This window comes from Choloepus didactylus, chromosome 2 (assembly GCF_015220235.1).
Source record: "Choloepus didactylus isolate mChoDid1 chromosome 2, mChoDid1.pri, whole genome shotgun sequence".
NCBI classification, from domain to species: domain Eukaryota; kingdom Metazoa; phylum Chordata; class Mammalia; order Pilosa; family Megalonychidae; genus Choloepus; species Choloepus didactylus.
Genome location: NC_051308.1, coordinates 194,856,855 through 194,871,388, shown reverse-complemented (window position 1 = coordinate 194,871,388; position 14,534 = coordinate 194,856,855). Strand labels below are relative to the sequence as shown.

The window sequence follows — 14,534 nt, the reverse complement described above, 5'->3', positions numbered from 1 at the left end:
TCTTTACAAGTTAGAAATAAATGAAATTATTTAATTTTCTGGAATCAATATGCAAAATAAAATCACTATTATAAGGCAGAACTTCCCCAACTGCATTCCACAGAACAGTAGTTCAACCATCTATTAATAGGCATTATTGAAAAAATAAGCTCTGTTGTCAAATAAGATTGGGAAATGCAGCATACTATATTCATTCATTTAGTCTTTCATTCAACAAAGAATAAGTGCTTACTATATGCCAAGCACCAAGGACATGCAAATGAATAAAACAAAATTGCCTGACTACACGATGCATACATTCTAGTGGGAGTAAACAGCAACAAAAAGATAAAAAATCTTTAAAAAATAACCTAATTTTAAAATGGGCAAAGGTTCGAATAGATATTTCTCCAAAAAAGAGAATAAACAAATGACCAATAAGCACATGAAAAGATGCTCAACATCATTAGGGAAATGCAAATTAAAATCACAATGAGTTTCAGTGGCTAAGAGATTTCAAATAGAGTCAAGAGGTCATTCTGGAGGTTACCCTTATGCAAGCTTCAGCCAGATACTGCAAACTGCCATGGTATGCCAAGCCCCAATAAACAATATTTCTGAAAACCCTAAGAATGCCCTGGGCTCTATCTAAGACTCTATAAAAGTTTTACTTACTAAGTTTATTTTTTCAGAAACTTAAGACCTCTAAACTGTTCCTATGCCAGATACGCCCTGAAACCCAGAAGTACCAGTCTCTCCAAGTATTCCTTCCCATAATGTTAATAGGCCTTTTCAGTATAAAGTAGCTGGACTGGTCATTGCCCAAATACCCCAAAAGACTGAGAAATAGATCAAATGAGAGGGAGGAGTTGTAACAGAGAAGTTATGATTTAACAAATGATTATCATTACTGAATCAATATACAAATATTTCTTTCTAGTTTCTAGTGTATTAGAGCAGCCAGAAGGAAATACCTGAAATTGCTGAACTGCAAAATAGGAGCCTTGATATTTGATAATTATATAATTATATAGCTTATTTCTTGTGACCATGTGACCGTAAAAACTTTGTGACTCATACCGCCTTTATCCAGTGTATGGCTATATGAGTAATAAAATAAATATGTGGGGGTGGGGAGAGGTAAAATATAGGGTACCTAGAGATAGAAGCTAGAGAAGGGGGAGCAGTTACCTAATATGTAGAGAATTGTTAACAAGGTTGAACTTTAATGTTTGGGAATGGATAGAGGTGATGGTAGGTCATTCTTGGGATTAGAAGAAATAGTAATGTATTGTATGTGAATCTGACTGAAAGTGCTTGTTTAAAGTCATGCATATAAATAAATTCTTGCATGAACCACTACAAATGTAAAAAAAGAATAGTAATAGAGGGGTATATGAGAAAAAACATAGCTATTGCAAACTATGGACTATAGGTAACAGTAATATTTTACTATTCTTTCATCAAAAGTAACAAATTTACTACACCAACACTATGGGTCACCAAAAGGGGCAATAAAGGGTATAGGAGGATTTGAGTTTTATTTTTTATTCTTATCTCTGTTCTGGAGTAATGAAAATGTTCTAAAATCGATCATGAGGATGTATGCACAACTATGTGATGATACTGTGAGTCAATGATTGTATTCTTTAGATGGTTTGAGTGTGTGAATATATCTCAGTAAAATTAGGGAAAAAAAAACACAATGAGTTACTATTTCACCCACTAGGATGGCTATAATCAAAACAGCAAATAATAATAAATGTTAACAAGAATGTGGGGAAACCGGAACCCTCATATATTGCTGATAGGAATGTAAAATGGTGCAGCTGCTGTGGAAAACAGTTTGGCAGTTCCTCAAAAAGTTAAACATAAATTTATCAAAACGACCTAGCATTTCCACTCTAGGTATACCCAAGAAAAATGAAAACACACTGACACAGTAACTTGTACGCGAATAGTAAGTGCTGGCGAGGATATGGAGAAATTGGAACCCTCATGCATTGCTGATGGGAATGTAAAATGGTGATAAACAATTTGGCGGTTCCTCAAAAAGTCAAACATGGAATTACCATATACCTAGCAATTACACTCTTAAGTATATCCCCAGAAGAACTAAAAGCAGGGACTTAAATAATTACTTGTATGCCAACGTTCTTAGCAGTACTGACAACAGCCAAAAAGGTAGAAACTATCCAAATGCCTATCAACAGATGAATGGATAAACAAAATGTTTCATACAATGTTACATGCAATGGAATACTTTTCAGCCATAAAAAAAAAATGAGGTTTTGCAAACTCATAGAGTCAGAATCTAGAATACAGGTCACCAGGGGACAGGGGACAGAGAGGGGATAGGTAATGGGAAGTTAAGGTTTAAAAAGCACAGGGTTCCTATTTGGAATGATGGAAAAGTTTTGGTAATGGATGGCAGTAATGGCAGTACAACATTGTGAATGTAATTAACAACACTGAATTATATATTTGAATGTGGTTAAAAGGGGAAATTTTAGGGTATATATATGTTACTAGGAAAAAGAGAAAAAAAATTTTAAACTATAGGAATGCACTACACAAACAATGAAGCTTAATGTAAACAATGGACTGCAGTTAATAATACAATTACAATATTCTTTCATCAGTTGTAACCAAAGTCCCATACTAATATAAAGTGTTAATAATGGGGGGAGGGGGGCAGTATATGTAGGAACTCTATTTTCTGCATTTTTCTGGAAACCTACAATTTCTCTAATTAAAAAAAAAATTCTAATCATAGCACAGCCTTGCTTAAAGCACTTCAATGGGTTCTCAATACACTCATGATAAAATCCGAACTCTGTCATGACTTACAAGACCCTTCATTCTCCACTTTCTGTGTGCTTTTTATTTGTTCATTCAATTTTATCGAGATATATTCATATACCATAATCATCCAAAGTGTACAATCAATTGTTCACAGTACCATCATATAGTTGCCCATGCACAATTTTTGAACATTTTCATTACTCAAAAAAAAATTAATAAGAATAAAAATAAAAGTAAAAAAGAATACCCAACTATTTGTTGCTCAGATGTGGCCCTCTGTCTCTAACTAAGCCAACTTGGCAGGGGATCTCACTGCCCTCCTCCCTACATGGGACCTGACTCCCAGGGGTATAAATCTCCCTGGCAACGCAGGATATGACTCCCAGGGATGAATGTGGACCCGGCATCGTGGGATTGAGAACATCTTGACCAAAAGGGGGATGTAAAATGAAACGAAATAAAGTTTCAGTGGCTGACAGATTTCAAATGGAGTCAAGAGGTCGCTCTGGCGGACATTCCTGTGCACTATATAAATAACACCTCTTAGGTTTTAATGTATTGGAATAGCTAGAAGCAAATACCTGAAACTATCAAACTCCAACCCAGTAGTCTGGACTCCTGAAGATGACTGAATAACAATGTAGATCGCAAGGGGTGACAGTGTGATTGTTAAAACCTTGTAGATCACACTCCCTTTATCTAGCGTAAGGATGGATGAGTAGAAAAATAGGGGAAGGAAACAAACAAACAGACAAAGGTACCCAGTGTTCTTTTTTACTTCAATTGCTCTTTTTCACTTTAATTATTATTCCTATTATTTTTGTGTGTGTGCTAATGAAGGTGTCAGGGATTGATTTAGGTGATGAATGTACAACTACGTAATGGTACTGTGAACAATCGAATGTACGATTTGTTTTGTATGACTGCATGGTATGTGAATATATCTCAATAAAATGAAGATTTAAAAAAAAAAAGAAAAATGGGGAAAAAACTAAATAAAAAATAGGGTGGGATGGGGGGATAATTTGGGTGTTCTTTTTTACTTTTATTTTTATTCTTATTCTGATTCTGGTGTAAGGAAAACGTTCAGAAATAGATTGGGGTGATGAATGCATAACTATATGATGGTACTGTGAACAGTTGATTGTACACCATGGATGACTGAATGGTATGTGAGTATGTGAATATACTTCAATAAAACTGAATTAAAAAAAAAAAACACCCAAAACATCCCAAACCCCCAGCCCTATTATTCATTTAATTTTTGTCCCCCTTTTTCTATTCATCTGTCCATACACTGGATAAAGGGAGTGTGAGCCACAAGGTTTTCACAATCGTGTACTTTATTAGATGCCTCTCTTGCCACTCTCCCCCTTAACTTCCTATTTCAGTCATACTGACTCTCTAAACTCATATTCTCATATTTATGTTACAATCTCATATGTTATGTATTTTCTAAACCTTAAGTGTCTAAATCCCACAATTAAATCATGTGCTTTCTCAATTCTAAGTCTTTGACACTGAATTCATTTACCACTTTACATATCTCTATAACCAACATCGTATTTTAAGTTTCCTTGAGATCCGGGGCTGTGTTTTTTCGATTTTCCACTGTAAACACATGCTTGGCATATAAGAGGAACTCAACACAAACATGTTTGGTAAATGAATGAGCAACATATTACCAGGATCATCTAAAAATAATGTGTGTGCGTCCATGCACACTAACTAAAACAGCTACTAAATTTACATTTGCACAGCTTTACATTTGCATAGCCTGTTTACCTATCATAAATGGAAAGGTTTTTTAGCTGTAAGAGCCGTATTACTAATGCTCTTGTTGTAAATAAAGCAGTTTAAATCAAAGGATGATCTAAAGAACATTAATATAGGAAAAACCCTCTAAAATGTGATTTGTGGTATAATAAAATTCCTACTTACTCAAATCATCTGATATGTCTTCAATTCCTGAAGCACTGTCATCAGAATCACCAATATTATTTGTACATGTCTGCTGCTTCTTAGATTGTGGTGAGTTTTCTAGTGCAGATGTCCCCCTCTGTACAGCTTCAGCATTCACTTTGTCCACCGAAGTAAAGGAGTTTAGAATTTTTTTCCCAACCTGCTGTCTGTTTTCTTTCAACAGTAAACTGGGCACCTGCTCTGCTTCTGCTGGTGAACTGAGCACTTTTTCTGATTTCATGTGAGAAGTGGGTGCTTTTTCTGCTTTCCTGTGCGAACCAAGTGCATTTTCTGTTGCTGCTGCTGCTGCTGCTTGTGAACTGGTTGACTTCTCTGCTTTCACTGGTGTATTAGGTGACTTTGGTGATTTTTCTGCTTTTAGTTGTAAACTGGGTGCCTTTTCTACTTTTGCCTGTGAAGTAGGTACCTTTTCAGTTTTCACCGGTGAATGAGGTGCTTTTTTTGCTTTGCAATGACTCTGATCTCGAAGGACTAACCCCAAATCTTTAGGGCTTGGAACATTAGCAGCATTTACCTTACATGATTTAACTTCCATTTTTTCTATACAAACATCGTTTTGCTTATTTTTTTTACTACTATTCCTATTTGGAGAGCTGTTCCCAATTTCTTTTATGGATTTATCATTTCTGGCTTTTGAAGTTTGATTAGTTATAACTTTAACTGCTTTGCTTTCTTCACAAATAGCCCAAGCATTCTTCTTTGGTTCATGATTTTCATTTTTAGAGGTCTTAGACTCTTCCATTATTTGAAAACCTGCTTTTTTTCAATGGCGATATTATAAAAGGCAAATCTCCAGTAGTTTGAATTGCTTCTAATCCAGTTTAGGCAAGCAAACTATGGGGTAAAAAAAAATAAAGTCCATTATTTAAAATGCAAAAACATGTTTTAAAAATTAGTAAAAAGACATAAAAAGAAACTTTTAAATCTGTTCTCAAAACTAAAAAAAGAGTTAAAAAAAAAAAAAAAGGAGAAGAAGAAGAAGAAAGAAAAGACAAAATCTAGAAAACTGTATGAGAAGAAATTAAATCCCACCAAGTAAACAAGTCACATACTCACCAAAGGGGTTCTAATTATGGTAATATATCAAAATAAGGGAACTTCAGAGAAGTAAAAAGTTGTTTTACATTACTCAAGAATTTTCACTAACAGGGAAATGAAACCTGCAACTGATGCATCACAATTAACACAAAAGGAAATGGAACAAGGAAAACACAAGAATTCACGTCTATATGAGCAGTAGATAACCTCGTCCCTATTTATACAGCTAAGTTTCTTCACACTTGACTCTAAATATAGGGAAACAATGTTGCAGACTTTCTCCACCTATGAAGTATAAATGAGTTTCAATGAATTCTTCTTAAGCAAGTAGACTTTAAAAACAGGAATCTAGAGTTAAAAAGTGATCAGAACCCCTTCTGTTTCAAAATATAGTTTCAGAACAAATTATGCTGAGAAAGAAACACTAAATTTACCCCAGAGTACACATTACGAATATTTGAAAACAGACATCTTCTTAAATTACTTCTACATAAGAAATAACTTCTCTAGTAAAATTTACATAAATCAGGATTTTTTCTCTGTTCACCTTGCAACATATGCCTTAAATTCAGATCTATGGGAGGAAGCGGGGCAAGATGGCGGAGTGGTGAGGAGCAGAATTTCGTCTCTCCCCTAGAGCAGCTGGCAATTACCCAAGAACTATATGAAACAGTGTTTTCGGGGTCTCCAGTAACCAGTCACACATTGGACACAAGTTTGGAATTGGAGGAAAAGCTGAGATCGCAGCAAACATTGCTTCAGTCAGCCACACCCCCGACAGGATCAGAGTCACCAGGAGAACTAAAGGCTCCACACCTCCTTACACTGGTAGGGGAGCTGTGGGCTGGCCAGTGCCACCTGCTGGACAGGAGAGGAAAAGCACCAATTCTAAAGGCCTCATAGGAGGGTCTCATTCTCAGGAAAACTCCATACCCTCCCAATGAGACCTGGGCCTCACTAGACTGGGAAAATCTGACTAGGGTCGACCATATCTGAGGAGACCAACTCACAAAAAGGTTACATAGAGGCAGAGCAAGAAACAGAAAAAACAAGAGGGGAAAAATTCTGATCAACTAAATAGAACCTAAGTTAGAGGTCTAGAATAAGCTGAACTGAATAACAGAGGCCAGAAAACAAAGCCAACCAACAAGAAAACCACTAGGTAAAAGACAGAAAACAAGCTCCAAAATAAACTAATCAAGAGAATCAGATGCCTAGACAACTTAAGATAACAAGCCATACCAGGAAACACGAAAACATGGACCAGCCAAAGGAACAAACTAATAGCTCAGCTGAGACACAGGAGCGGAGGCAACTAATGCTAAATAAATTTGATGAAACGAAGGAAGATATAGCAAAAGAGCTGAAGGATATAAAGAAGACACTGGCTGACCATAAAGAAGAATTCATAAACTTAAAAAAACAAATGGCAGAACTCATGGGAATGAAGGCCACAATAGAGGAGATGAAAAACACAATGAAGGGACACAACAGTAGATTTGAACAGGCAGAAGAAAGGATCAGTGAACTGGAAGACAGGTCATTCGAATTCATACACACAAAAGAACAGATGGTGAAAAAAATGGAAAAATATGAGCAGGGTCTTAGGGAGCTGAGTGACAACAAGAAACGCACAAATATACGTGTTATGGGTATCCCAGAAGGAGAAGAGAGGGGAAAAGGGGCAGAAAGAGTAATAGAAGACATATTCACTGAAAATTTCCCAACTCTTATAAAAGACAGAAAATTAGAGATTCAAGAAGTACAACGTACCCCAAATAGAATAGATCCCAATAGACCTACTCCAAGACACTTACTGGTCAGATTGTCCAATGTCAAAGACAAAGAGAGGATTCTGAAAGCAGCAAGAGAAAAGCAATCCATCACATACAAGGGAAAGTCCATAAGACTATGTACAGATTTCTCTGCAGAAACCATGGAGGCAAGAAGACAGTGGCATGATATATTTAAGATACTGAAAGAGAAAAACTGCCAACCAAGAATTCTATACCCAGCAAAACTTTCCTTCAAAAATGAGAGAGAGATTAAAACATTTTCAGACAAACAGACACTGAGAGAGTTTGTGAATAAGAGACCAGCAATACAAGAAATACTAAAGGGAGCGCTACAGGCTGATAGGAAAAGACAGGAGAGAGAGAGTTGGAGAAGAGTGCAGAAATGAAGATTATCAGGAAAGGTAAAAGGAGAGGAAAAAATAAGATATTACATATAAATTCCAAAAAACAAAATGGTGGTAGAAAGTACTGCCCTTACAGTAATAACACTAAATGTAAATGGATTAAACTCCCCAATAAAAAGACACAGACTGGCAGAATGGATTAAAAAACAGGACCCATCTATATGCTGTCTACAAGAAACTCACTTTAGACACAAGGACAAACATAGGCTGAAAGTGAAAGGTTGGAAAAAGATATTTCATGCAAACAACAACCAGAAAAAAGCGGGAGTAGCTATATTAATATCAGACAACTTAGACTTCAAAAGCGAAACAATTAAAAGAGACAAAGAAGGACACTATATATTAATAAAAGGGTCAATTCATCAAGAAAACATAACAGTCATAAATATTTATGCACCAAGCTAGAATGCCCCAAAATTCATGAGGCAAACACTGCGATCACTGAAAGGAGAAACAGATACCTCTACAATAATAGTTGGAGACTTCAATACACCACTCTCATCAATGGATAGAACATCTAGACAGAGGATCACTCAAGAAACAGAGATGTTGAATTGTATGATAAATGAACTAGACTTGACAGACATTTATAGAACACTACATCCAACAACAGCAGGATACACTTTTTTCTCAAGTGCTCATGGAACATTCTCTAGGATAGACCACATGTTGGGTCACAAAGCAAGTCTCAACAAATTTTAAAATATTGATATTATACAAAACACTTTCTCAGACTACAATGGAATGAAGTTGGAAATAAATAAAAGGCAGAAGGTCATAAAATTCACAAACGTATGGAGGCTAAACAACACCCTCTTAGAAAACCAGTGGGTAAAGGAAGAAATTACAAGAGAAATTAGTAAATACCTCGAGGCAAATGACAATGAAAACACAACTTATCAAAACTTATGGGATGCAGCAAAGGCGGTGCTGAGAGGGAAATTTATTGCCCTAAATGCCTATATTAAAAGAGAAGAGAGAGCAAAAATTGAAGAGTTAACTGCTCACCTGGAGGAATTAGAGAAAGAACAGCAAACTAATCCCAAAGCAAGCAGAAGGGAAGAAATAACAAAGATTAGAGCAGAAATAAATGCAATTGAGAACAGGAAAACAATAGAGAGAATCAACAAAACCAGAAGTTGGTTCTTTGAGAAAATCAATAAAATCGATGGACCACTGGCTAGGCTAACAAAAAAAAAGAGAGAGCAGATGCAAATAAATGCAATCAGAAATGGGAAAGGAAATATAACTACCGACCCTGCAGAAATTAAGGAGATAATGAGAAGATACTATGAGCAACTATATGCTAATAAACTAGACAACTTAGATGAAATGGACAACTTCCTAGAAAAGCATAAACAACCAACATTAACTCAAGAAGAAATAGATGAGCTCAACAAACCAATCACAAGTAAAGAGATTGAGTCAGTCATCAAAAAGCTCCCAAAAAGGAAAAGCCCAGGACCAGATGGTTTCACATGTGAATTCTACCAAGCATTCAAGAACGAATTAGTACCAATCCTGCTCAATCTCTTCAAAAAAATTGAAGAAGAGGGAAAGCTACCTAACTCTTTCTATGAAGCCATCATCACCCTAATACCAAAACCAGGCAAAGATACTACAAAAAAAGAAAATTATAGACCAATTTCTTTAATGAATATAGATGCAAAAATCCTCAACAAAATACTCGCAAATCGAATCCAGCAGCACATTAAAAGAATTATACACCACGACCAGGTGGGATTTATTCCAGGTATGCAAGGCTGGTTCAACACAAATTCAAATCTATGGTTCCAATAAAAATTAATAATATAAATAAAAATTAGAGTCCTTCTGCCATCAAAAGCCAACTGCATGGGATTAAAACGTAACAGCTTTGAATTTTACTTGGTTAATTTACTAAATGATAAATTTGGGTAGTCAGACACACCTAATCATAAAGCCATACATATTACACAAACATATTCCCTAAATTAAGAAGCTCAGAATACAAGTCATTTATTCCCATCTGTGATTATGAAAGAGCCTATTTGCAAGAAGAAAAAAATAATAACAAACTTATCTACAGGTGTCTTCACTTAAATACATTATTCAACTTGGACCTAGCTTTTACAATTCCTGTTTACAGTACAGTACTCTACATTCCCGTCTTGTTCTCTGCCCATATTGTCTTTCATAAAAAATTTATTAGGTGCATGTGGTGGCTTGAATTGTGTTCCCCAGTTATAACACATTCTTGGTACTGGTCTGCATTCTAGTGGGTGGGGACTAATTATAAATAAGATTTCTTTAAAATCTTACTTCAGCTTAAGTGTAACCAAACTAAAACAAGTTGGGCTTTAATCCAGATTACTGGAGACCTTTACGGTATCCCTTCCACATCCAACTTTCTCCATCACAGTTTTGATATAACACAGTTCAAGCAAAATAGCCACTGTGGTTGGCCGCCATTATGGCATTAATGAGTCAACCATAGGCGTATCAAGAAACAAGAAAAGGAAATAAAGTCATTGCTGCAGCTACACCAAGAACTGCAAGATATCTGCATAAACCACAAGATACACATCTCTCTCACAGAGAAAGCGCAACATTCTTTTGGGTGCAGGACTATTATAAAAACTCATTCCAGTAGACTCTGGTATCATACAAGAAAAGGCTAAGTCTTTACATGATTCCCTAAAGGAAAATGAAGGTGAAGGGTCTACCCCTAAGGATTTTCAGGCCAGTAAAGGCTGATTTCAAAATTTTTAAAAAAAAGGTTTAGCCTACACTATGTAAAATAATGGAAAAGGCAGCATCTGCCGATCAAGACAAGAGGCAGCTAGGGAGCTTTCTAAAAACCTGAAGAAAAAAAATTGTACACGGATTTGCCAGATCATGAGGGGTGCCACACTCCTAACCCCCACCCCCCACTATGGAAGGGATAACTATGAACAGAGTGACAATCAGACACAGAGAGAAGCTGCAGGGAGTAGCAAGAAGCAGAAAGTCAACAGAACCCGGAGGAGAAAAAAGACATCGCCATGTGCATTGTCATGTGACAAAAGCCAAGAAACTCCAAAGATTGCTGACCAACCGGAAGATACTCATCTCAGGAGGAAGCAAGCCTTCTAGCCTCTGAAACTATGAGCCGATAAATAAACCCCTTGTACGGTATTTGTTTCAGCAACCAGGAAACTAAAAGAGGACAGCTGTCTAAATTGTTACACAACTAATATTTTAGTAAGAGATAATGATAACTAAAAACTAAAAGCCAAAAGCACCCTACATTTTCACCACTAATTTATTTTTGTAATAACACTTCCCAGCAAAAAGCTATAGCAACTTCTATCTATGAAAGAATGCTTCTGCTCTTGATTTATGGATATTTAAATTTGTTTCATTAATACATTTTGCTTTTATTATTCTTGATAAGGTATTTTACGTAACTGTCAAAACAAAATATATGGCCTAATCAGTATGGCAGAACGAGAAGGTTCACGGCTCCATACCCAAAAAGAAGTTTAGAACAACCAGCAAGAACTGGTAAAAAGGTCTTTCTCAAAGCTCCAGAGAACAGTTAAACAATTCCAGTAAAAGAGCAAGTACCACATCAAGAAAAAAACAACTTAAAAACTGGTAGAATCTCATGGCTCCATGGCTAGTTCCTCCCTTATCCTCTCAAGAATCTCAGCACTGAGCCAGCTTGTATTCCCATGGTGGGTCTCTGGTCCTGGTTCTGGCAGGAGTAGAGTAACCCTTGTGCAGATTATGGTAACACGTATGTCTGTGCCAGTCCATGTGGTGGGAGCCTGAAGAACTGAACCAGGACACTCATCAGAGGCTCACCATCCCAGCTCAGAGACCTTCCCTACAAAACAATGTTGAAGAACAGTCAAATTGGAATTGCATAAGCAAAGGTTTATTGACTGTGGGACATTCATGCAGTGCTTGTGACTGTGAAGAAATGCTGTTTCCTAGGGAAGACGGGACATTTGGATCCATGTAAGCAGGGGAATTCCTAGGGATATGTGTGCAAACACCTTACAAGACTTATGTACAGAAAGGACAGGGGAGGACACACAGTTTTGCCTCAAACTATTCTCTAAATTCAATGTATGGCTAAGCTCTGAGGAGAGCACTTGCACAGGCCAACGTACAAAGACTGAAAAAGGTGTTTTCTTTTTTTTCCTTTTTCCTTTTTTTTTTTTTTTTTTTTTTTTTTTGGTTAGTTCCTGGCATTTAAGGAAATTTAGCTGGATACAAGCTTAAAGATCAAACACTTCAGAATCTAAATGCCAGTGATAACACTCTACACTATCAAAATATCTAACAGTTTCAACAAAAGATTATACAACATACAAGAAACAGGAAGACAGACTCATGCAAAGGAGAAGATTAAACCATTTGCAACCACTAACGAGAAGGACCAGATTGGACAAAAGGACATACCAGACAAAGAATGGGACATCCCAGATAAAAGAGTTTTTTTAAAATGGTCCTAAATATGCTCAAAGAGCTAAAGAAAAACATGGACAAAGAACTAAAGGATATCAGGAAAATGACAGATGAGCACAATGAGAATATCTATAAAGAGATAAAAATTATGAAGAGTAACAAATAGAGATGAACACCTCAGTAACAGAAATTTAAAATTCCCTAGAGGGGTTCAACAGCAGACTGGAACTTGCAGAAGAAAGAATCAGCGAACTTGAAAAAAAGACAGCTAAAATCATTAAGTCTGAGAAGCAGAAAGTAAAAAGAATGAAGAAAAGTGAACAGAGTCTAAGGAAACTGTGGGACACCACAGAGCATTAACAATACACACATTGTAGGAATCCCAGGAGAAGAAAGAAAGGGGAAGAGAGAATATGAGAAGAAACAATGGCTGAAAACTTCCCAAACTAAATGAAAGATACAAATATACACATCCAAGTTGCTCAACAAACTCCAAACAGAATAAATCCACACAGACCCATACCATGACATATGATAATCCAACCGTCAACAATAAGATTAAATGCCAATTTCTCTTCAGAAACCATGGAGGGAATAAAGCAGTGGGATGACATATTTAAAGTGCTAAAAGCAAAAAACTGCCAACCAAGATTTCTACATCTGCCAAAACTGGCTTTCAAAAATGAGGGAGAGGACTTCAGAAGATGGCGGATTAGGAGAGGCAGGGCAAAAAAACGCCTCTGTGAAAAACACTAGATAAAAGACAGAAAGTGCTCCAGAATACCAGTTCCAGCGTTGCACTGGCTGGACAGGTCTGCTAAATCCACAGGGACTGTGCACTTGGTGAAACTGAGAGTCTGCGTTCAGAAATGAGTGAGTGAGGCTGCTGGGGAACCAGAAGCGACACCACAGTTGGGAGAAACCAGGGGTTGGTATTTGGAGACGGATTAGTTTAAAGACCCAAAAAGCAGCTGCAGATCCAGCAGCAAGACCCACACAGTCAAGCGAGGAGGGGAGTCTCTTCCATACCCCAAGCACCCGCCTCAGTATCTGGCATTGACAATAGCCTTTTGCATACCTGCAGCTAATTGTCCTGGAGCTGGGAAGGCAGAGGTCCACAAAAGGGGGAAATTACCATGCTGCATACAGCCATCTTTTCGGCAGGCTGTGAACACCCCTGCACAGCACTTCGGCCCAGAGCTACGCCACGCACTCGAGCGCGGCAGGAAGTGCTTTACACATCACATGCACCCGCCTCAGTATATGGCGTGGATGATAGCTTTTTGCACACCTGCAGTTAACTCTCCCAGAGCTAGGAAGCCAGAGGTCTGCGAAAGGAGGAAATACCGTGCCCAATACATCCCTCCTCTCAGTGAGCTGGGAACACCCCTGCACAGCGCAGCGTCCCAGAGCTACCCTTGGGGACTGCACTCACCTGTGACGTTGCACAGTCTTCCCTCAGCAGAGGCCCTAGGAGGGCAAGGCTTGCAACCCCTACACCAACACCAGGGACTTGTGGATTTGCAGCAGAGACAGACTGGGGGAGACTGAGTCAAAGCTTTGGACTCCTGCAACAGCTTTAAGTCTCCAGGAACACCTGGGAGATTTGATTATAAGAGCCACCCTCCCTCCCTAACCGCTCAGACACACCCCCCACATTAACGGTGGGCAGCACCAACTACACATGGAAATTTGGTGCTCTGATTGGACCTCCACAAAATTCAGAACCCCACTCACCACACAGACAAGTTGGAGAGAACTGGCTTGAGAATAATAGCCAGCTCACGGGCACAACCTGCTGGTAAGTCAGAGAAAGTGCACTCCACCAAGCTGCACCTCTGACAAATTAGAGATAACTGTTCAAATAAACCTGCATATCCTAAAAGAACCCTATCAAGATAAGCAAATGTCAAGAGGCCAAAAACAACAGAATATTTTAAAGCATATGAAGAAACCAGAAGATATGGATAATCCAAACCCAAAAACCCAAATCAAAAGATCAGAGGAGACACAGTACTTGGAGCAATTAATCAAAGAACTAATGACAAACAAAGAGATCATGGCACAGAATATAAAGGACATGAAAAAGACC

At 37.6% G+C, this 14,534-nt stretch overlaps 1 protein-coding gene across 6 annotated transcripts in view; it reads right to left on the bottom strand.

Moving 5' to 3' along the window:
• TUT4 (terminal uridylyl transferase 4) overlaps positions 1-14,534 on the bottom strand; it is a 154,799-nt gene that overhangs the window by 95,598 nt on the left and 44,667 nt on the right. For all 6 annotated transcript variants that reach the window (XM_037827221.1, XM_037827222.1, XM_037827223.1 and 3 more), the window contains exon 2: positions 4,726-5,601. In XM_037827221.1, coding sequence (XP_037683149.1) covers positions 4,726-5,509 — 784 coding nt within the window. In that variant the 5' untranslated portion in view covers positions 5,510-5,601. The remainder of the gene's footprint in view (positions 1-4,725; positions 5,602-14,534) is intronic.